The 23,427-nt window shown below is 37.8% G+C and overlaps 1 protein-coding gene across 1 annotated transcript; it reads left to right on the forward strand.

Moving 5' to 3' along the window:
• Nucleotides 1-990: 990 nt before the first annotated feature.
• bmp8a (bone morphogenetic protein 8a) lies at nt 991-21,448 on the forward strand (the record flags this gene model as incomplete). Its single annotated transcript, XM_079259265.1, has 7 exons — nt 991-1,438; nt 6,989-7,181; nt 7,710-7,858; nt 7,941-8,120; nt 8,199-8,278; nt 8,488-8,598; nt 21,276-21,448. 7 exons carry the CDS (start codon nt 991-993, stop codon nt 21,423-21,425), a joined length of 1,311 nt encoding a protein of 436 aa, XP_079115391.1. The 3' UTR covers nt 21,426-21,448.
• Nucleotides 21,449-23,427: the final 1,979 nt, after the last annotated feature.

Here is a 23,427-nt window from a genome sequence, read left to right on the forward strand (position 1 = left end):
TACTGTTTTGAACAGAAACTAAATTAAATGCCTTTTTTTTAGATATTAATAGAGTCTGAGTTTATTTGATTCAGTCATCCATCAAATCTATTTAAATAAAAAAAAGTTGCTTTTGTTTGGATAAATAATATGTGATTAAAATGTGATTAATCCAAATCTCATAATAAGATACTTTTTCTGTTTACTGGTGGCGGGATCGGGCTTCCATAAACCCTCTGGTTTGGACTGTCATTCATCAGGCCTGCAGCCTCACTCTGCCACAGACGTTTCAGGGACATCCCGGTTTTCTGTAAATAAGAAAACTTTTTGGTAAATTTGCTCTCAAAGCGAACATCAGGCTGCCAGACTCAACACCGACTCGCCATGAAAGGAAGCAGTCATGAGCAGATGAAGAGATAGATGGGTGGAGAAGAAGAGAGATGAGGACTCTCTAAAGAGACCGCTGGGATGGAAGCAGAGGGGGGGTGGAGGCTGGGAGGGGAACTGGGTGGAGAAACTGGCCATGATTCTTCCACAGGATCCAGTCGGAGCGCTGCAGTCGACAGAGTAGGAACCTCTTCAGGATCAGCAGTCAGGAAGTTTTACGTCTGGAGACATGCGGGAGGAGCCAGCCTTCTTCTGACGACGAGTAAAAAGCTTCCAGTCCTTCCCAGGAGACGTTTGACCGACTCGCTGCCCCAGTTCCTGCAGCACCTGCTCACCACTGAGACCAGTCCTCCCAGTTTGGGACTGCAGAGCGAGGAGCCAGCCTTCCAGAGGGGCATTGTTTGTCTGTTTCCAAAACACCGCTCAGAGAACTTGTAATTATGCTCTCATCGTCTGCGTGACTGAGTGGAGGAAGAGGTGGAGGACGGAAGCTTCTCCTGAAGTTTAGAGAAGGTGGAGGAGGGAGGGAGACGTAAACAGAGGGAGTAAACACGTCCTGTCCAGAGGCAGAGCTCTTCTAAGCACATCTGTGTTTGTTTGTGACTGAACTGCAGCAGAGAAGCGATGGCGACGGCTTCAGACGTCTCCTCCACGCAGGTCTGCCAGAGGAGGACCGGATCCACCGCCATCCTGCTCCTGCTCCTGCTGTCGCTGTGGAGCCAGCAGGCCGAGGCCGCGGTCCAGTCCAGCTTCCAGCGGCTCAGCGGCCGAGAGAAGAAGGAGATGCAGAAGGAGATCCTGAGCATCCTGGGCCTGCCGGTGCGGCCCCGACCCCACCCGCCGCTGCGCCCGCCCTCCTCCGCGCCGCTCTTCATGCTGGACTTGTACCACGCCATGTCGGCCGACGGCGGGGACGACGGGAACGAAATCATCATGAACGGAGCCGGGATGGGGAGGTTTGGAGGGCCTGCGCAGGTCCACCACGTGGCCTTGCCCATCCTCAGCACGCACACGCCGCCGCTGGGGACGGTGGTCAGCGAGGCCGACACCGTGATGAGCTTCGTCAACCTGGGTGAGTTCAGGCAGACTTCAGGTTGAAGTTTTCCCTCGGCCAGATGTGGCGAGGAGATAAAAACCTGCAGAATGAACTTGAACACATCATCAGATTTTACTTTCCAGCTGTTCCACAAACGCCTCGCTGAGTCCCGGCTTACCCCTTAAAACTGCACCACATCACAGTTTTATTCCCAACATCTTCTCAGCCTGTAATTCTGTGGGTACATGTGACCCTTTAGGTGGTCTACAGAGGTTTTCCAGGCTTTTCCAGGCTTTTCCAGGCCAGGAGGTTTACAGTCTAGCTGCAAAATGTAGCGTTTATTCAGAGACTCAGCTTGGTAAAACCTCAACGATCCACTGTAACACCATTATTTATCACTTCATCATGACTGTCGGAGCTCACAGCCCACTCAGGGACTGCGAGAAGTCCTGAACAGACCCCCCCGCCCCCCATCTGACTGTCCTGTCAAAACTTTTTACAGTTTAACCTGCTAACTGAGACCTGGACAGTCTGAGATACAGCTTTCTGCTCCTTCAGAGAGCCGTCTCATCGTGTCCTAGTTTGTTTCCTGACAGTCTGCTGCGTTTGGGAGGTGTGAATGCATCGATGCCTGTCACAGAACAGAGCTCTCGTCTGCCTGAAAACGTACATATTAGTTCGCTTCAAGTGATCCACATTAAGAAGCCAACTGCGGTAGAAACGCCCACCGCCCTGGATTTGCGATGAGATGAATTGTTGCGGGTGTCTTCTTCATGTAGCGCCACTTCAGGTGAGGAGGGAGACAATCAGGTGGTTTGTTTAAGCTCCACACAGAAGACGGACACACAGAGGAGGACATTTGTCTCATTTTTAAGACATCGGTCACTTAACGCAGAAAACGGAGCGATACCACCAGAAATCACAGGGGGCAGCGTTGAGTTGTTTACTGACATGCAGCCTGCGAATGTAAGACACCAGAGAAGAAGAGGATGCAAAAACAGTCAAATAAAAATCCACTTGAAGAAACCTCAGAAGAAGCTGAAAACAACAAAATCTTTCTAGTTTCCTCCTTCTTCCTCTGCTGTTTTCAGATGGTTGGAAACAACGTTACCATTCGCAACTCACCGCTGCCCACTAGTGGCTGACCTGATTCAACAACTATAGCGCCGTAAAAGATGCATGAAAGTATGAGGCTGGCAACAGAGTATGTGACAGTACGTAACTGTACCGAGTCCTGCAGACTGTCGGGTGTTTAGTGCAGAAATAAAAACGTGATTTTCTGTAAATAAGCCGGTTTTGTCAGAGGAGGAACTCCCAGAGTTTTGCTCCGATACGTAAAAGCTGCAGCAGGGTCGGGTTCAAAGGTCACCGATTCCAGGGCTTTCTGATGCTGGACCTCAGCAGGGACATTTTAACATCTAAACGGGGTTTGCACCTGACAAGGTGATGGTAAATCTGAACCCAGAGGTTGCTATGGTAACGGCAGACTTTGTTCTTGCTTTTCCAACTTTTACCGACGTAATAATTCCTCACTTTGTGTCCTGATAGATGACACAGCTTTCAGCTGGATCTGTCTTATCAGAGCCGGAGTTTATGTGACGATGCTGAACAGATAAACATTGTCACATGACTTAAATACTTCCACATACTTAGACATCAAACCAGTTAGCTACCTTTCAGTCTGTAGCTTCATGCCAGCTGGTTTTAATTAGTAAATTCTGTTCTTTGCATCTCTGGGCTCTGAGGTCTCACTGATAATCTGTTTTCTGACACTTTAGATGATGGAAATGATGAAAATGCTGGTGCATGTCTCGTCTCGGACCCCGTGAGTGTTTGTGCTTCAGAGCCACACAGCAGCCAGGCCGATGCTTATCAGAGCATGGAAATTAAACATCCTCCTCTTAATGTGTTCCTTCCTCCTGCTCTTCGGGACTTTGGACGGTGATCTTCGCATCGTGGGAATCTTCTCCCTCCGCTCTGAGCTCTAATAAAGTCCCATCAAATGAAGGGTTTCTTCTTTCAAAGATCTGCTCTGTTATGAAGACGAGGTTGTACCCTCAAATTTCGCTGCAACATGCCAGAACCTCGTCAGAACCTCGTCCTCTGAAGCTCAGAGGTTTTGTAAACAGAGGTGACCCTCCATGCAGATGTGTTTTTCCTTTCAGATAACAAAGCTTTTATGTTCTAAAAGTGCTGCTGAACACATGAAACAGCGCAACAGAAACCAGTTGCATCAAGCAGGAGATGGTGTGTGTGTTCCTACATGTGTCATGGGAAGACCCAGCTGGACAGAATTAAAGGCTCCACTGACACGACGCTCCGCAGCCAGATGAAAATACTGCTGTGGAGGAGCGTCTCTAAAAATACCAGGAAGGGCTGCAATTAGTGGTGTGTGTGCTGAGCAGCTGCTGCGGTTCAGAGCACTAAGTGTCTCTAATTACTGCACAGTGTGTGTGTGTGTGTGTGTGTGTGTGTGTGCGTGCGTGTGTGCGCGTGCTAATGTGAGCACACCCAACGTACCGGGGGTATCCTGTCCTCAGTATCTGTATTTACCACATATTTAATGAGTGTGTGATGGTGTGTGTGACGCCAAATCCCAACGTTAAAACTGTTTGATGTCCTGAAGGTTCATATGGACACACACACACACACACACACACGTAGGGCTCATGTGTGTCGGTTTCATGTGTGGATTCTGCTCGTCTCTTCATGCCGTCCTTTAAGAGTTTTCTGCTTGGATTGTCTTTCTGTTAGTTGGGATGAAAATGAGCCGTTCAGCGAGGCGCCACACCTTCACGCCGTTCGCTGGACGATGAAACGGGGTGCGGGTGACCACTAACATCATTTATACCTAGACGCTTCATTGGATGGATTGGATGGGTCTCCACTTTCAAGTCTTGCTGCAGAGTCGACGTAGTTTCCCCACATAACAGTTTTCTGTGGAACAACACATATATATTACACATAAAACACTTTTCTACATAACTGGTTTATAAATAATGTTAACACAGTGAATAATCTACTAAATGCAAATGATAAATTTTAGAAATTTTTAGGACTTGTTGGAAACGTTAAAAGGAAGAACTGATTTAATCTTGGTGTTGATCTGGATCCCCCTTTTTGATCCAGCAACTTTTTAAAGACCTTGGCGCAGGTTTACGCTCTCTGAGTGTTTTTCTGTGTAACTTTTTGATACAATAATACTTTATTTTCAGACTTTGTACAACTGTATCACTATATTGATAAATTAATCAATGTAAATAAAAGAAAGTCAACCGTAGTCAAGAGAAAGCAGCAACTATTCCCATATTTTGTTCAGCATACGGTTGCAATAACCAGCGAAATACTGAAAGCAGATTGTGTGGAATTACATTTCACATGGTGAAATAATAATTCATTTGACCAGATAAAAATAGATAAATCCAGATGCATCAATAAACAAACATGTTAGTAACAAATTCATTAATACATTTATTTATATCGTAGCTACCCTATATCTTAGCTAAATAGCATTATAAACATTTTAGCATAAAAGCACGTAGTTTTAATGTTTACAGTGATCTGTATCATAATATCTCTGCCCATTATAACAGACCAAACTGTGAGGAAAAACAGGTAAAAAATTCATGAAGTTATTGTTGTGGTGGGACCTACACCTTACAAAGAAATGCATTGGAGGCGCATGGGAGACCCATCCAAGATGGCGGCGCGATGAGACGTCAGCTCGTATAGGCAGCGTGATACGATGCAGCATCTATGTATATATGATGGCTATGAGGGTGACTCCCAGGTTTTATCTGATCTGACTGATCTAAATGATAAGTTTCATTCTTTTTATGGGACATAAAATGATTCAGTGTTCCCCTTTAAAAAAAAGGTCAGTTAAACCAAAGATGGTGGATTAAACCATGATATTTGGTTAAAAATATGGGAAACCGTTGTAAATGTTTGCCCCTCATGATTGAGAAGGTCATAGAAACTCCTTGAGGAGGAACATCCAGAATCTGGTTTGTCTAAACTACATTGGCAACGTTTTATTTAGCTAAATAAAAGGTGTAAATGTGAAAGTGTCTTTGCAATATACCTGTATATTAACACTAACGTATCAACTGTAAAACCTCCTGGTGAGAGCTTCTTAGTGATATTTGAGATGTTTTTCATGTTGTGTTTCTGTCACCAGTTTAACTTGTTGTGGTATTTTGCTTTTGCTCAGCTGAACGTTGATGGAAATGATCCAGAAGTCTTGTGGTTTGTTCAGATGGAGCTCAGCAGTGCAGCCATGTTGGCTTTCTCCTGCAAGCCTTCCAAACAAGTCATGCTTGTTCTGTCTTCCTCTTCCTGTCATGAACTTTAACATGTAACACCCTAACTGAGGCCTGGACAGTCTTTATGCAGGTTTTCTGATCAGCCTAACTGGACTGAACGTGCTGGGACGTCCCCTCTATGGAAGACTGTCTTCTGCTTTCCACTCGTGAATCATCTCTCTGTGGATTGATGAACTCCAGATAGTTTTTAGAAATAACCTTATAACCCTTCTCACAGTTGCTCTGCAGATGTCTTTCCTCCTTGGAATTGTGTTAACACACTTGAAAAGCTGCAAAAAACAACTTCTGCTTGACATTTATCTAATCATTGATAAGCAGCACTTAATCCTTATGTAGTTTTATGTTGTTTGTTTTTCCTTTTTTAGGAAATAATGACAAATATGTTGCCATCTTGTTACATTTAGGTTGTGTTGATTCTGGGAGCAGTACGTACCAGATGAAAGCTCATTAAAATCCCTTTTTTGTTACACTGCTAATTATTCTTAGGGCTCTATCCAAGCTGTGCTCTGTGGAACGTAAATAAAATAACGCCGGCAGTTTGTCCCAATAGTTTGAGCTCTTTCTTTGTAAATTAAAGGAACAGTGTGTGAGATTTACTGACATCTAGTGGTAAAGATGGGCATAGCATAGCTATCAATCTTCCAGACATAAAGATGTTTTCGTTTAATGGCATCACATGCAGCGACGACGACACGACTAGTAACTTCTACAACGTGTGTACTGTCTTCTTCTATGGTTTAAGGCTTTACTTATCCTAAACGCTGCTCTAGTTACGATATAAAAACAAAGCCGAAACTGCGGTTTTAAAGCTTAACACAGAGTTGTTACTGTGGTAAAAAAAAGTTTTTTTGGGGTCATTGATCTTTGATTTTGTTCCAGGCTGCACCTAAAAGAGAGGATTCATCTTTCTCCATTCTTCTTCTTCTGTGGTCTTTGACTCATCTCCCCCGGCTCTTATTACTTCCACACCTTCGCACCGCTGCTCCTCTTCCTCACTCTAGACCTGTGATGTGAACCAGTTTTTCCCTTCTGCTTCCAGACACTCATAAAAGTAGCTGCCTTTGAAGGTTTTTGTTGGTTTTGTTGATAAAAATGAAAACAAAAAGGTTTTTTTCTGTGAACAACGTGGCTGCTTTTATGCTCTGCATGTTTTTTTCCCCTTTAGTCTCAAATGACTGACTGGACCTTGTGATGCATTCAGTGTTTGTAAAAAGTGGTCATTCTGCTGTTTTCATGCTCAGAAATGTGTGTGTGTGCGCAGTGGAGCAGGAGCATGACCTCCTGCAGCCTCGGCCGTACTGGAAGGAGTTTCGTTTCGACCTGACCCCCCTCCCTCAGGGTGAGACGGTGACAGCGGCAGAGTTTCGGATCTACAAGACGCTGACGGGGGGCCAGAAGGTAAACCGAACTCTGCACATCTCCGTCTACGAGATCCAGCGAGACAACAGACGCAGGTTTCTGATGCCTTCTCTTTATTTTTCCTGTCATGTCTCTTTTGGTTCATGATGCATCTGGTTACGTTTCAGTCTTTAATCGTGCAGCTTTTTCTTCACTCGACCTTCATTTTAACTGAAATAGCTCAACAGCCAGTGAATTAATTTTTGCCTTTTTCTATTGAAAACGTCTACAAGCGAATATTTGCCGTTTTGATGGACTCACAAACTTGCCGTCCATCTTGCTATCACTGGGTTCGACCCTGTTTCTTTTACGTCTTGCTGCTGTGTGATTGTCCGATAAGATATTCGTGTTACAGTCTTGTTTACATCTGAAGAACTAAAACCAGTTTGAAGCTCTCCCTGCTGCTGTAGAAACATGTTATTTGTTCTTGTCTGAAACAATGTGAGCAAATTTTACAAGATTTTTTAGGTGTTTCAAAGTTTTTCATATATTTATGTTATATATATATATATATATATATATATATATATATATATATATATATATATATATATACAAATTTCCAAACTTCCTTTTTCCTCCAGAGAGCTGGAACTGGTGCTGCTGGACATGCAGTCAGTGCCTGCAGAACAGGAGGGCTGGCTGGCCTTTGACGTCACTTCGGCCTCCAACCACTGGCTCCTCCACCCTCGCAGCAACCTGGGCATACGTCTCTACGTGGAGACTGAGGAAGGTGAACGCGCTGCTGAACCACTGTAATGTGAAACTCAGTGTGTTCCATGTGATGTGAAATGAGTAACATTTGTTTTTGTCAGACCGCTCTTTATCCGCCAGCTGGATCGGGTTGGTGGGTCGCAGGGGTCCTCGTTCCAAGCAGCCCTTCATGGTGACCTTCTTCAGAGAGAGTCAGGTCCCGTGTCGGCCTCCGCGAGCTGTCAGGACAAATCCCAGAAAGAAGAAGCCCAAATACGACCTCCCTGTCCCCAACTTCCACAGTTAGGTTCCACAGAAGCACCAACACATCTTGAATTCCCTTCAAATATTACATTTATGCCAACGTTCCTTGTGTTCAGATCGGAAACCTGCAAACAGTGGAGGTCAGCCGTGTAAGAAGCACGAACTCTACGTCAGCTTCAGTGATCTGGGATGGAAGGTGAGATTTCAGACTTGTTTTTATCAGCTTCTGGTGAAGTCCGATTTATTATAAAACATGGTTTGTCTCCAGATGTTTTTCCCTCATTATGACACGTTCCAATAAAGCTCAGATGAATTTTCAGCAAACAGAGGATTTATTTTGCGGATTAAATAAAACATCAGACTGTAGCTAAGTGTTGTGGCCTGAAACTGTGTGGTGTTACGCAGGACTGGGTTTTGGCTCCTGCTGGATACTCTGCTTTTTACTGTGATGGAGAATGTTTTTACCCTCTGGGTTCCTGCATGAACGCCACCAACCATGCGCTCATCCAGCAAGTGGTAAGTGCAGCTACAAACACAACTAACTCATAATGAGTCTAGTTTACTTTCACATGTCTAACTTAGATACAGGCTTAAATACTAGGATGTAACTCTCAGTAACTTTACAATCAGCTCTGTTGATGAATATGTACTAAATATATTACATAATCATGAACGGTGTAGCTGCACCAGGTTACCTACACATTACTGTGTGAATGTGTTTAGTGGAATCGCTGTAAGTCGTCTTAGTTCAGATCTCAGATCGTGTGTTGATATTATTAAACTTATGAAGAAAATTGGATCAATTTTAGTCGTAATACGACTTGGTTGTTTAGCTTATATTGCTGGTTTGTTGTGATGGACATCAAGTTCTCAGTGTAGTACTGGAGCAGGAGAAATACTTCCTTCATCTCCCTGGGAGATTTTAAAAACTCATATTATCACATTTTTAGCAAGTTAGCTGATTGTTGTTAGTTGTTCTGTCATCTGATAGAAGTGTGATCTGTGTGTGCATGCATATCTAAGTGTGTGGTCTCAGAGAGCTGCTATTATATGCCATCATGTAAATCAGATATTGACATATCAGTCCATATCAGTTATTAAAAAAAATTAAGAAGATATGGCATGTACTGTACTATGACTTTTCATGACACATATTAACCCTCATGTCATGCCATACCTTTACGCATACAATACTGATATTTTCTGACACATACTACACTATGTAGTGACATATACTCTACTATGACATTTTTTGACATACTATACTATTGTAAAAAAATTTCATGATATAATATGTGTCACGACATAGTATTATATGTGCAAAAAAATGTGATAGTATAGTATGTGTCACCACATATGTGTCAAAAATGTCACAGTAGAGTATGTGTTACTATATAGTTTAGTATGTGTCATGGCAGTATAGTATGTGTCATGCTATAGTATAGTAATTGCCAAAAATTTTTTATAGTTTTATATGTGTCACGACATAGTATAGTGTGTGCCAGAAAAAGATGTCATGGTATAGTATGTCTCGGCATAGTATAGTATGTTCCAAAGAAATGTCATAGTATAGTATGTGTCACGACATAGTATAGTATGTTCCAAAAAAATGCCATAGTATAGTATGTGTCGCGACATAGTATAGTATGTGTCGCGACATAGTATAGTATGTGTTATGCTATAGTATAGTAATTGCCAAAAAATTTCACAGTTTTATATGTGTCACGACATAGTATAGTATGTTCCAAAGAAATGTCATAGTATAGTATGTGTCGCGACATAGCATAGTATGTTCCAAAGAAATGTCATAGTATAGTATGTGTCGCGACATAGCATAGTATGTGCCAAAAAATGCCATAGTATAGTATGTGTCGCGACATAGTATAGTATGTGTCACGACATAGTATAGTATGTGTTATGCTATAGTATAGTAATTGCCAAAAAATTTCACAGTTTTATATGTGTCACGACATAGTATAGTATGTTCCAAAGAAATGTCATAGTATAGTATGTGTCGCGACATAGCATAGTATGTGCCAAAAAATGCCATAGTATAGTATGTGTCGCGACATAGTATAGTATGTGTCGCGACATAGTATAGTATGTGTTATGCTATAGTATAGTAATTGCCAAAAAATTTCACAGTTTTATATGTGTCACGACATAGTATAGTATGTTCCAAAGAAATGTCATCGAATAGTATGTGTCGCGACATAGTATAGTATGTGCCAAAAAATACCATAGTATAGTATGTGTCGCGACATAGTATAGTATGTGTTATGCTATAGTATAGTAATTGCCAAAAAATTTCAGTTTTATATGTGTCATGACATAGTATAGTATGTTCCAAAAAAATGTCATAGTATAGTATGTGTCGCGACATAGCATAGTATGTGCCAAAAAATGCCATAGTATAGTATGTGTCGCGACATAGTATAGTATGTGTCGCGACATAGTATAGTATGTGTTATGCTATAGTATAGTAATTGCCAAAAAATTTCAGTTTTATGTGTCACGACATAGTATAGTATGTTCCAAAGAAATGTCATAGTATAGTATGTGTCACGACATAGTATAGGATGTTCCAAAAAAATGTCATCGTATAGTATGTGTCGCGACATAGCATAGTATGTGCCAAAAAATGCCATAGTATAGTATGTGTCGCGACATAGTATAGTATGTGTCGCGACATAGTATAGTATGTGTTATGCTATAGTATAGTAATTGCCAAAAAATTTCAGTTTTATATGTGTCACGACATAGTATAGTATGTTCCAAAGAAATGTCATAGTATAGTATGTGTCGCGACATAGCATAGTATGTGCCAAAAAATGCCATAGTATAGTATGTGTCGCGACATAGCATAGTATGTGCCAAAAAATGCCATAGTATAGTATGTGTCGCGACATAGTATAGTATGTGTCGCGACATAGTATAGTATGTGTTATGCTATAGTATAGTAATTGCCAAAAAATTTCAGTTTTATGTGTCACGACATAGTATAGTATGTTCCAAAGAAATGTCATCGAATAGTATGTGTCGCGACATAGTATAGTATGTTCCAAAAAAATGTCATCGTATAGTATTAATCGCGACATAGCATAGTATGTGCCAAAAAATGCCATAGTATAGTATGTGTCGCGACATAGTATAGTATGTGTCGAGACATAGTATAGTATGTGTTATGCTATAGTATAGTAATTGCCAATTTTTTTTAATAGTTTTATGTGTCACGACATAGTATAGTATGTTCCAAAGAAATGTCATAGTATAGTATGTGTCACGACATAGCATAGTATGTGCCAAAAAATGCCATAGTATAGTATGTGTTATGCTATAGTATAGTAATTGCCAAAATTTTTTTATAGTTTTATATGTGTCACGACATAGTATAGTATGTTCCAAAGAAATGTCATAGTATAGTATGTGTCGCGACATAGCATAGTATGTGCCAAAAAATGCCATAGTATAGTATGTGTCGCGACATAGTATAGTATGTGCCAAAAAATGCCATAGTATAGTATGTGTCGCGACATAGTATAGTATGTGTCGCGACATAGTATAGTATGTGTTATGCTATAGTATAGTAATTGCCAAAAAATTTCAGTTTTATATGTGTCACGACATAGTATAGTATGTTCCAAAGAAATGTCATAGTATAGTATGTGTCGCGACATAGCATAGTATGTGCCAAAAAAATGCCATAGTATAGTATGTGTCGCGACATAGTATAGTATGTGTCGCGACATAGTATAGTATGTGTTATGCTATAGTATAGTAATTGCCAAAAAATTTCACAGTTTTATATGTCACGACATAGTATAGTATGTTCCAAAGAAATGTCATCGAATAGTATGTGTCGCGACATAGTATAGTATGTGCCAAAAAATACCATAGTATAGTATGTGTCGCGACATAGTATAGTATGTGTTATGCTATAGTATAGTAATTGCCAAAAAATTTCAGTTTTATATGTGTCATGACATAGTATAGTATGTTCCAAAAAAATGTCATAGTATAGTATGTGTCGCGACATAGCATAGTATGTGCCAAAAAATGCCATAGTATAGTATGTGTCGCGACATAGTATAGTATGTGTCGCGACATAGTATAGTATGTGTTATGCTATAGTATAGTAATTGCCAAATTTTTTTAAATAGTTTTATATGTGTCATGACATAGTATAGTATGTGTTATGCTATAGTATAGTAATTGCCAAAATTTTTTATAGTTTTATATGTGTCACGACATAGTATAGTATGTTCCAAAGAAATGTCATAGTATAGTATGTGTCACGACATAGTATAGTATGTGTTATGCTATAGTATAGTAATTGCCAAAAAATGTCAGTTTTATATGTGTCACGACATAGTATAGTATGTTCCAAAGAAATGTCATAGTATAGTATGTGTCACGACATAGTATAGTATGTTCCAAAAAAATGCCATAGTATAGTATGTGTCGCGACATAGTATAGTATGTGTCGCGACATAGTATAGTATGTGTTATGCTATAGTATAGTAATTGCCAAAAAATTTCACAGTTTTATATGTGTCACGACATAGTATAGTATGTTCCAAAGAAATGTCATAGTATAGTATGTGTCGCGACATAGCATAGTATGTGCCAAAAAATGCCATAGTATAGTATGTGTCGCGACATAGTATAGTATGTGTCACGACATAGTATAGTATGTGTTATGCTATAGTATAGTAATTGCCAAAAAATTTCACAGTTTTATATGTGTCACGACATAGTATAGTATGTTCCAAAGAAATGTCATAGTATAGTATGTGTCGCGACATAGCATAGTATGTGCCAAAAAATGCCATAGTATAGTATGTGTCGCGACATAGTATAGTATGTGTCGCGACATAGTATAGTATGTGTTATGCTATAGTATAGTAATTGCCAAATTTTTTTTAATAGTTTTATATGTGTCATGACATAGTATAGTATGTGTTATGCTATAGTATAGTAATTGCCAAAATTTTTTATAGTTTTATATGTGTCACGACATAGTATAGTATGTTCCAAAGAAATGTCATAGTATAGTATGTGTCACGACATAGTATAGTATGTGTTATGCTATAGTATAGTAATTGCCAAAAAATTTCAGTTTTATATGTGTCACGACATAGTATAGTATGTTCCAAAGAAATGTCATAGTATAGTATGTGTCGCGACATAGCATAGTATGTGCCAAAAAATGCCATAGTATAGTATGTGTCGCGACATAGTATAGTATGTGTCGCGACATAGTATAGTATGTGTTATGCTATAGTATAGTAATTGCCAAAAAATTTCACAGTTTTATGTGTCACGACATAGTATAGTATGTTCCAAAGAAATGTCATAGTATAGTATGTGTCACGACATAGTATAGGATGTTCCAAAAAAATGTCATCGTATAGTATGTGTCGCGACATAGCATAGTATGTGCCAAAAAATGCCATAGTATAGTATGTGTCGCGACATAGTATAGTATGTGTCGCGACATAGTATAGTATGTGTTATGCTATAGTATAGTAATTGCCAAAAAATTTCAGTTTTATATGTGTCACGACATAGTATAGTATGTTCCAAAGAAATGTCATAGTATAGTATGTGTCGCGACATAGCATAGTATGTGCCAAAAAATGCCATAGTATAGTATGTGTCGCGACATAGTATAGTATGTGTCGCGACATAGTATAGTATGTGTTATGCTATAGTATAGTAATTGCCAAAAAATTTCAGTTTTATGTGTCACGACATAGTATAGTATGTTCCAAAGAAATGTCATCGAATAGTATGTGTCGCGACATAGTATAGTATGTGCCAAAAAATGCCATAGTATAGTATGTGTCGCGACATAGTATAGTATGTGTCGCGACATAGTATAGTATGTGTTATGCTATAGTATAGTAATTGCCAAAAAATTTCAGTTTTATATGTGTCACGACATAGTATAGTATGTTCCAAAGAAATGTCATAGTATAGTATGTGTCGCGACATAGCATAGTATGTGCCAAAAAAAGCCATAGTATAGTATTTGTCGCGACATAGTATAGTATGTGTCGCGACATAGTATAGTATGTGTTATGCTATAGTATAGTAATTGCCAAAAAATTTCAGTTTTATGTGTCACGACATAGTATAGTATGTTCCAAAGAAATGTCATCGAATAGTATGTGTCGCGACATAGTATAGTATGTGCCAAAAAATGCCATAGTATAGTATGTGTCGCGACATAGTATAGTATGTGTTATGCTATAGTATAGTAATTGCCAAAAAATTTCAGTTTTATGTGTCACGACATAGTATAGTATGTTCCAAAGAAATGTCATCGAATAGTATGTGTCGCGACATAGTATAGTATGTGCCAAAAAATGCCATAGTATAGTATGTGTCGCGACATAGTATAGTATGTGTTATGCTATAGTATAGTAATTGCCAAAAAATTTCACAGTTTTATATGTGTCATGACATAGTATAGTATGTTCCAAAGAAATGTCATAGTATAGTATGTGTCACGACATAGTATAGTATGTTCCAAAAAAATGTCATCGTATAGTATTAATCGCGACATAGCATAGTATGTGCCAAAAAATGCCATAGTATAGTATGTGTCGCGACATAGTATAGTATGTGTCGAGACATAGTATAGTATGTGTTATGCTATAGTATAGTAATTGCCAATTTTTTTAAATAGTTTTATGTGTCACGACATAGTATAGTATGTTCCAAAGAAATGTCATAGTATAGTATGTGTCACGACATAGCATAGTATGTGCCAAAAAATGCCATAGTATAGTATGTGTTATGCTATAGTATAGTAATTGCCAAATTTTTTTTTATAGTTTTATATGTGTCACGACATAGTATAGTATGTTCCAAAGAAATGTCATAGTATAGTATGTGTCGCGACATAGCATAGTATGTGCCAAAAAATGCCATAGTATAGTATGTGTCGCGACATAGTATAGTATGTGCCAAAAAATGCCATAGTATAGTATGTGTCGCGACATAGTATAGTATGTGTCGCGACATAGTATAGTATGTGTTATGCTATAGTATAGTAATTGCCAAAAAATTTCAGTTTTATATGTCACGACATAGTATAGTATGTTCCAAAGAAATGCCATAGTATAGTATGTGTCGCGACATAGTATAGTATGTGTCGCGACATAGTATAGTATGTGTTATGCTATAGTATAGTAATTGCCAAAAAATTTCACAGTTTTATATGTGTCACGACATAGTATAGTATGTTCCAAAGAAATGTCATCGAATAGTATGTGTCGCGACATAGTATAGTATGTGCCAAAAAATACCATAGTATAGTATGTGTCGCGACATAGTATAGTATGTGTTATGCTATAGTATAGTAATTGCCAAAAAATTTCAGTTTTATATGTGTCATGACATAGTATAGTATGTTCCAAAAAAATGTCATAGTATAGTATGTGTCGCGACATAGCATAGTATGTGCCAAAAAATGCCATAGTATAGTATGTGTCGCGACATAGTATAGTATGTGTCGCGACATAGTATAGTATGTTATGCTATAGTATAGTAATTGCCAAATTTTTTTTTATAGTTTTATATGTGTCATGACATAGTATAGTATGTGTTATGCTATAGTATAGTAATTGCCAAAATTTTTTATAGTTTTATATGTGTCACGACATAGTATAGTATGTTCCAAAGAAATGTCATAGTATAGTATGTGTCACGACATAGTATAGTATGTGTTATGCTATAGTATAGTAATTGCCAAAAAATTTCAGTTTTATATGTGTCACGACATAGTATAGTATGTTCCAAAGAAATGTCATAGTATAGTATGTGTCGCGACATAGCATAGTATGTGCCAAAAAATGCCATAGTATAGTATGTGTCGCGACATAGTATAGTATGTGTCGCGACATAGTATAGTATGTGTTATGCTATAGTATAGTAATTGCCAAAAAATTTCACAGTTTTATGTGTCACGACATAGTATAGTATGTTCCAAAGAAATGTCATAGTATAGTATGTGTCACGACATAGTATAGGATGTTCCAAAAAAATGTCATCGTATAGTATGTGTCGCGACATAGCATAGTATGTGCCAAAAAATGCCATAGTATAGTATGTGTCGCGACATAGTATAGTATGTGTCGCGACATAGTATAGTATGTGTTATGCTATAGTATAGTAATTGCCAAAAAATTTCAGTTTTATGTGTCACGACATAGTATAGTATGTTCCAAAGAAATGTCATCGAATAGTGTGTCGCGACATAGTATAGTATGTGCCAAAAAATGCCATAGTATAGTATGTGTCGCGACATAGTATAGTATGTGTCGAGACATAGTATAGTATGTGTTATGCTATAGTATAGTAATTGCCAATTTTTTTAAATAGTTTTATGTGTCACGACATAGTATAGTATGTTCCAAAGAAATGTCATAGTATAGTATGTGTCACGACATAGCATAGTATGTGCCAAAAAATGCCATAGTATAGTATGTGTTATGCTATAGTATAGTAATTGCCACATTTTTTTTAATAGTTTTATATGTGTCACGACATAGTATAGTATGTTCCAAAGAAATGTCATAGTATAGTATGTGTCGCGACATAGCATAGTATGTGCCAAAAAATGCCATAGTATAGTATGTGTCGCGACATAGTATAGTATGTGCCAAAAAATGCCATAGTATAGTATGTGTCGCGACATAGTATAGTATGTTATGCTATAGTATAGTAATTGCCAAAAAATTTCAGTTTTATATGTGTCACGACATAGTATAGTATGTTCCAAAGAAATGTCATAGTATAGTATGTGTCACGACATAGTATAGTATGTGCCAAAAAATGCCATAGTATAGTATGTTCCAAAGAAATGTCATAGTATAGCATGTGTCACGACATAGTATAGTATGTTCCAAAAAAATGTCATCGTATAGTATTAATCGCGACATAGCATAGTATGTGCCAAAAAATGCCATAGTATAGTATGTGTCGCGACATAGTATAGTATGTGTCGAGACATAGTATAGTATGTGTTATGCTATAGTATAGTAATTGCCAATTTTTTTAAATAGTTTTATGTGTCACGACATAGTATAGTATGTTCCAAAGAAATGTCATAGTATAGTATGTGTCACGACATAGCATAGTATGTGCCAAAAAATGCCATAGTATAGTATGTGTTATGCTATAGTATAGTAATTGCCAAATTTTTTTTTATAGTTTTATATGTGTCACGACATAGTATAGTATGTTCCAAAGAAATGTCATAGTATAGTATGTGTCGCGACATAGCATAGTATGTGCCAAAAAATGCCATAGTATAGTATGTGTCGCGACATAGTATAGTATGTGCCAAAAAATGCCATAGTATAGTATGTGTCGCGACATAGTATAGTATGTGTCGCGACATAGTATAGTATGTGTTATGCTATAGTATAGTAATTGCCAAAAAATTTCAGTTTTATATGTCACGACATAGTATAGTATGTTCCAAAGAAATGCCATAGTATAGTATGTGTCGCGACATAGTATAGTATGTGTCGCGACATAGTATAGTATGTGTTATGCTATAGTATAGTAATTGCCAAAAAATTTCACAGTTTTATATGTGTCACGACATAGTATAGTATGTTCCAAAGAAATGTCATCGAATAGTATGTGTCGCGACATAGTATAGTATGTGCCAAAAAATACCATAGTATAGTATGTGTCGCGACATAGTATAGTATGTGTTATGCTATAGTATAGTAATTGCCAAAAAATTTCAGTTTTATATGTGTCATGACATAGTATAGTATGTTCCAAAAAAATGTCATAGTATAGTATGTGTCGCGACATAGCATAGTATGTGCCAAAAAATGCCATAGTATAGTATGTGTCGCGACATAGTATAGTATGTGTTATGCTATAGTATAGTAATTGCCAAAATTTTTTTTATAGTTTTATGTGTCATGACATAGTATAGTATGTGTTATGCTATAGTATAGTAATTGCCAAAATTTTTTATAGTTTTATATGTGTCACGACATAGTATAGTATGTTCCAAAGAAATGTCATAGTATAGTATGTGTCACGACATAGTATAGTATGTGTTATGCTATAGTATAGTAATTGCCAAAAAATTTCAGTTTTATATGTGTCACGACATAGTATAGTATGTTCCAAAGAAATGTCATAGTATAGTATGTGTCGCGACATAGCATAGTATGTGCCAAAAAATGCCATAGTATAGTATGTGTCGCGACATAGTATAGTATGTGTCGCGACATAGTATAGTATGTGTTATGCTATAGTATAGTAATTGCCAAAAAATTTCACAGTTTTATGTGTCACGACATAGTATAGTATGTTCCAAAGAAATGTCATAGTATAGTATGTGTCACGACATAGTATAGGATGTTCCAAAAAAATGTCATCGTATAGTATGTGTCGCGACATAGCATAGTATGTGCCAAAAAATGCCATAGTATAGTATGTGTCGCGACATAGTATAGTATGTGTCGCGACATAGTATAGTATGTGTTATGCTATAGTATAGTAATTGCCAAAAAATTTCAGTTTTATGTGTCACGACATAGTATAGTATGTTCCAAAGAAATGTCATCGAATAGTGTGTCGCGACATAGTATAGTATGTGCCAAAAAATGCCATAGTATAGTATGTGTCGCGACATAGTATAGTATGTGTCGCGACATAGTATAGTATGTGTTATGCTATAGTATAGTAATTGCCAAAAAATTTCAGTTTTATATGTGTCATGACATAGTATAGTATGTTCCAAAGAAATGTCATAGTATAGTATGTGTCACGACATAGTATAGTATGTTCCAAAAAAATGTCATCGTATAGTATTAATCGCGACATAGCATAGTATGTGTCGCGACATAGTATAGTATGTGTTATGCTATAGTATAGTAATTGCCAATTTTTTTTAATAGTTTTATGTGTCACGACATAGTATAGTATGTTCCAAAGAAATGTCATAGTATAGTATGTGTCACGACATAGCATAGTATGTGCCAAAAAATGCCATAGTATAGTATGTGTTATGCTATAGTATAGTAATTGCCAAAAATTTTTTATAGTTTTATATGTGTCACGACATAGTATAGTATGTTCCAAAGAAATGTCATAGTATAGTATGTGTCGCGACATAGCATAGTATGTGCCAAAAAATGCCATAGTATAGTATGTGTCGCGACATAGTATAGTATGTGCCAAAAAATGCCATAGTATAGTATGTGTCGCGACATAGTATAGTATGTGTTATGCTATAGTATAGTAATTGCCAAAAAATTTCAGTTTTATATGTGTCATGACATAGTATAGTATGTTCCAAAGAAATGTCATAGTATAGTATGTGTCACGACATAGTATAGTATGTTCCAAAAAAATGTCATCGTATAGTATTAATCGCGACATAGCATAGTATGTGTCGCGACATAGTATAGTATGTGTTATGCTATAGTATAGTAATTGCCAATTTTTTTTAATAGTTTTATGTGTCACGACATAGTATAGTATGTTCCAAAGAAATGTCATAGTATAGTATGTGTCACGACATAGCATAGTATGTGCCAAAAAATGCCATAGTATAGTATGTGTTATGCTATAGTATAGTAATTGCCAAAAAATTTTTATAGTTTTATATGTGTCACGACATAGTATAGTATGTTCCAAAGAAATGTCATAGTATAGTATGTGTCGCGACATAGCATAGTATGTGCCAAAAAATGCCATAGTATAGTATGTGTCGCGACATAGTATAGTATGTGCCAAAAAATGCCATAGTATAGTATGTGTCGCGACATAGTATAGTATGTGTTATGCTATAGTATAGTAATTGCCAAAAAATTTCAGTTTTATATGTGTCATGACATAGTATAGTATGTTCCAAAGAAATGTCATAGTATAGTATGTGTCACGACATAGTATAGTATGTTCCAAAAAAATGTCATCGTATAGTATTAATCGCGACATAGCATAGTGTGTCGCGACATAGTATAGTATGTGTTATGCTATAGTATAGTAATTGCCAATTTTTTTAAATAGTTTTATGTGTCACGACATAGTATAGTATGTTCCAAAGAAATGTCATAGTATAGTATGTGTCACGACATAGCATAGTATGTGCCAAAAAATGCCATAGTATAGTATGTGTTATGCTATAGTATAGTAATTGCCACATTTTTTTTTATAGTTTTATATGTGTCACGACATAGTATAGTATGTTCCAAAGAAATGTCATAGTATAGTATGTGTCGCGACATAGCATAGTATGTGCCAAAAAATGCCATAGTATAGTATGTGTCGCGACATAGTATAGTATGTGCCAAAAAATGCCATAGTACAGTATGTGTCGCGACATAGTATAGTATGTTATGCTATAGTATAGTAATTGCCAAAAAATTTCAGTTTTATATGTGTCACGACATAGTATAGTATGTTCCAAAGAAATGTCATAGTATAGTATGTGTCACGACATAGCATAGTATGTTCCAAAAAATGCCATAGTTTAGTATGTGTCACGGCATAGTATAGAATGGGCAAAAAAAAATAAAAAAAATGTCATGGCATAGTATAGTATGTTCCAAAGAAATGTCATAGTATAGTATGTGTCGCGACATAGCATAGTATGTTCCAAAAAATGCCATAGTTTAGTATGTGTCACGGCATAGTATAGAATGGGCAAAAAAAATTCTGAAGTGAAAAAGATTACAAAGTTTATTGAACACAAAAAAAAGAAGGAACAGAGAATTACAAATTGCAAATTATGACAAATTACAAATTTTGAGACCAGTTTAGCAGTCTGACAAAGCAGAAGTGTGAAGAAGCTTTAAATGAGTCCTCGACTAAACCACCGGTGAGCCAAACATTAATTATAAACACTGAATACATACATACAGATATACATACGTGGATTCACAGGAAAATATACAAATCTGTGATCACGCATACATCTCATATGTATGCATTTACATATGATGCACTTCAACATGCACTAGTACTCACCTGTTTACGACTCAAATAATTCTGCTGTCCGACTATAAACATACATTTTTTTTGTCATGTTACTCATGAAAAATGTTGCTAAACAAGTTTTCCCTTTTTAACAATCTGTTATTCTGTTAGCGGACGAGTGTAAACAGTTTCCCTTCAGTGTAAATACGGAGGTCTTTTTGTCCGGGCAGGTCCACCTCTTGAAGCCTCAAGAGGTCCCCAAGGCCTGCTGCGCCCCCACGAAGCTCAGCCCCATCTCCGTCCTGTTTTACGATGACAACAACAACGTCATTCTCAAGAAGCATCGCAACATGGTGGTGAAAACTTGCGGGTGTCTATGAGATGAGCTCCTCCCATCCTGATGTCAGCGGATGATTTAGCCTTCAGGAAATGAACTTTGCTGTAAGTTGGAGGCTTTAAGCGTCACAAATCTGGCACATCATCAGAAAAGCCGTGAGTCATATTTGGTTTTAATCACCTTGGTTAAAGTGTACAAGTAACAGGGACTGTAGCATAAACACCAGGGGGAAAACAGACCTATAACCTCATCTGCTGCTTACACTTCATACCATTAAAAACTGGTCCCAGTGGTCTCAGCTACACAGCATCTGTTTCAGCAGTGTGAACAGAGCCAACGCTCCTTTCTGGAGCACAGTATTTATATTAATCATGTTCAAACAGCGTTACTAAACTTCCTGATAAAACATAACTTTGACATCTTTGTTATATATATATAAAAGTTAAATGATACAGAGTTCACCTAGATTTCTGTCATGACTCCTTGTTCTGAAAGGAAAACACGTTTGATTTATTCAGTAAATCTAAAGGCTTAAGTTGTATTTAAAATGACTTGTTAATGATTAAAGGCAGAGTATGTAAGATTTCAAGGCGATTCTTTCCACCACCAGGTGACAAACATCAGGTCGTGAGCAAAACCACAAAACTGCTACCTCCACAAACAACCACAGATTGGCAGTAATGAGCAAAACTCACCCCTCCTCTTTGCCAGCTCCAATGAGGGCAGGAATCGCTTGTGAGCTGTAGCTCAGAGCCGCTCTGCAATAAATGGGCTTATACTCCCCCTACTGGTGGAAAAAAGTACTTTTTTTTTTTTTTACTGGTCAGAAAACATTCAAGAAGGATCTTTGTCCATATTTGATGCGTTATTTAATGACAGACTGGAACCTACATGTTTAAAAAAAAAACTATCTGATTATGATTGTAGTTATTTTTTAGTTAATATTGAAAATCTTACATACTCTACCTTTAAATCTAGTTCGTGTACATTTTATTTTCTGAAGTGTCCCACTGCTTTCTTACATTTAACCTGTAAAAAATAATTAGGAAAAACTGACAAATGATTGTGATTTTTGTACAATTATTCTTACAGTGACAATAAAGCTCTATAAAGATTATCTATTTATATTTACTCAAAATGTAAAACTTAACTGCATTACCCTCTGAACAGGAGGTAGAAAATTATAAAGAACTGCTCATATATTTACTGTAAATCAATGTGCAGGTTGTCCATGTGATGGACAGTCGCCAACGTCACCGTCTGACATCACTTAGCTGAGAATTAGTTCCAGAGAGCAGGTTCAAGCTAAAAAGCCAGATTAACAGTCTGAGCTGAAACACCTGGATTCACCATGGCAACTGGTGACTAAGTGTGTGACTTGTTTCACGCCACTGGAGCAACAGAAAGAAACCAAAAATAAAGTCAAAACGATCCACTAAACTATTCACACTGCAGCATCGGGGTTAAACCAGCTGGATGGGATAAAACTTGCATTTAATTAGGTTTATTTGTAATCGTGCTGGATGCAAGGGAAATTTTCAGTAGCTGTTCCTACATCCAGAATGAAAAGCACACTTATGCTACATGACAAAGGGTTCTGACGACCAGTCAATGCTGAAAACAGCGAGGCGGCGTTGAGTCGTTTGGCTCTAACAGCCAGCGAAAGGAACAAACCAGAGGAGAACAGGAGGAAGACTATGCTAAAGATGCAAACAGACCTTCCCATGCACGAACACATCCTCTTAACTCGTATCGGGACGTCGGATGCGACTCAACACACCATCTTTCCAAACTGTTCTGAAGAAAGTCCAAGTAGCAAAGCACAAAACTGAAGTCGGCTCACGTCCACAGAAAACTGCACAACGGTGCCATCATACATCAACGGAGTGAGGTCGCTACGACAACCCATGTCTGACAGCTGCTTCCGGTGGGAGGAGACGGGTTCCCATGGTAACGGGTTCCAGGTCAGACTCAGCCCTCCCTGGTTTTTGTACAGCTACTCCCGAGTTTTGAACTGAACCTGCTTTCTGGAACGACAAAAACAA

Source organism: Telmatherina bonti (genome assembly GCF_933228915.1).
Source record: "Telmatherina bonti genome assembly, chromosome: 19".
NCBI classification, from domain to species: Eukaryota; Metazoa; Chordata; class Actinopteri; order Atheriniformes; family Telmatherinidae; genus Telmatherina; species Telmatherina bonti.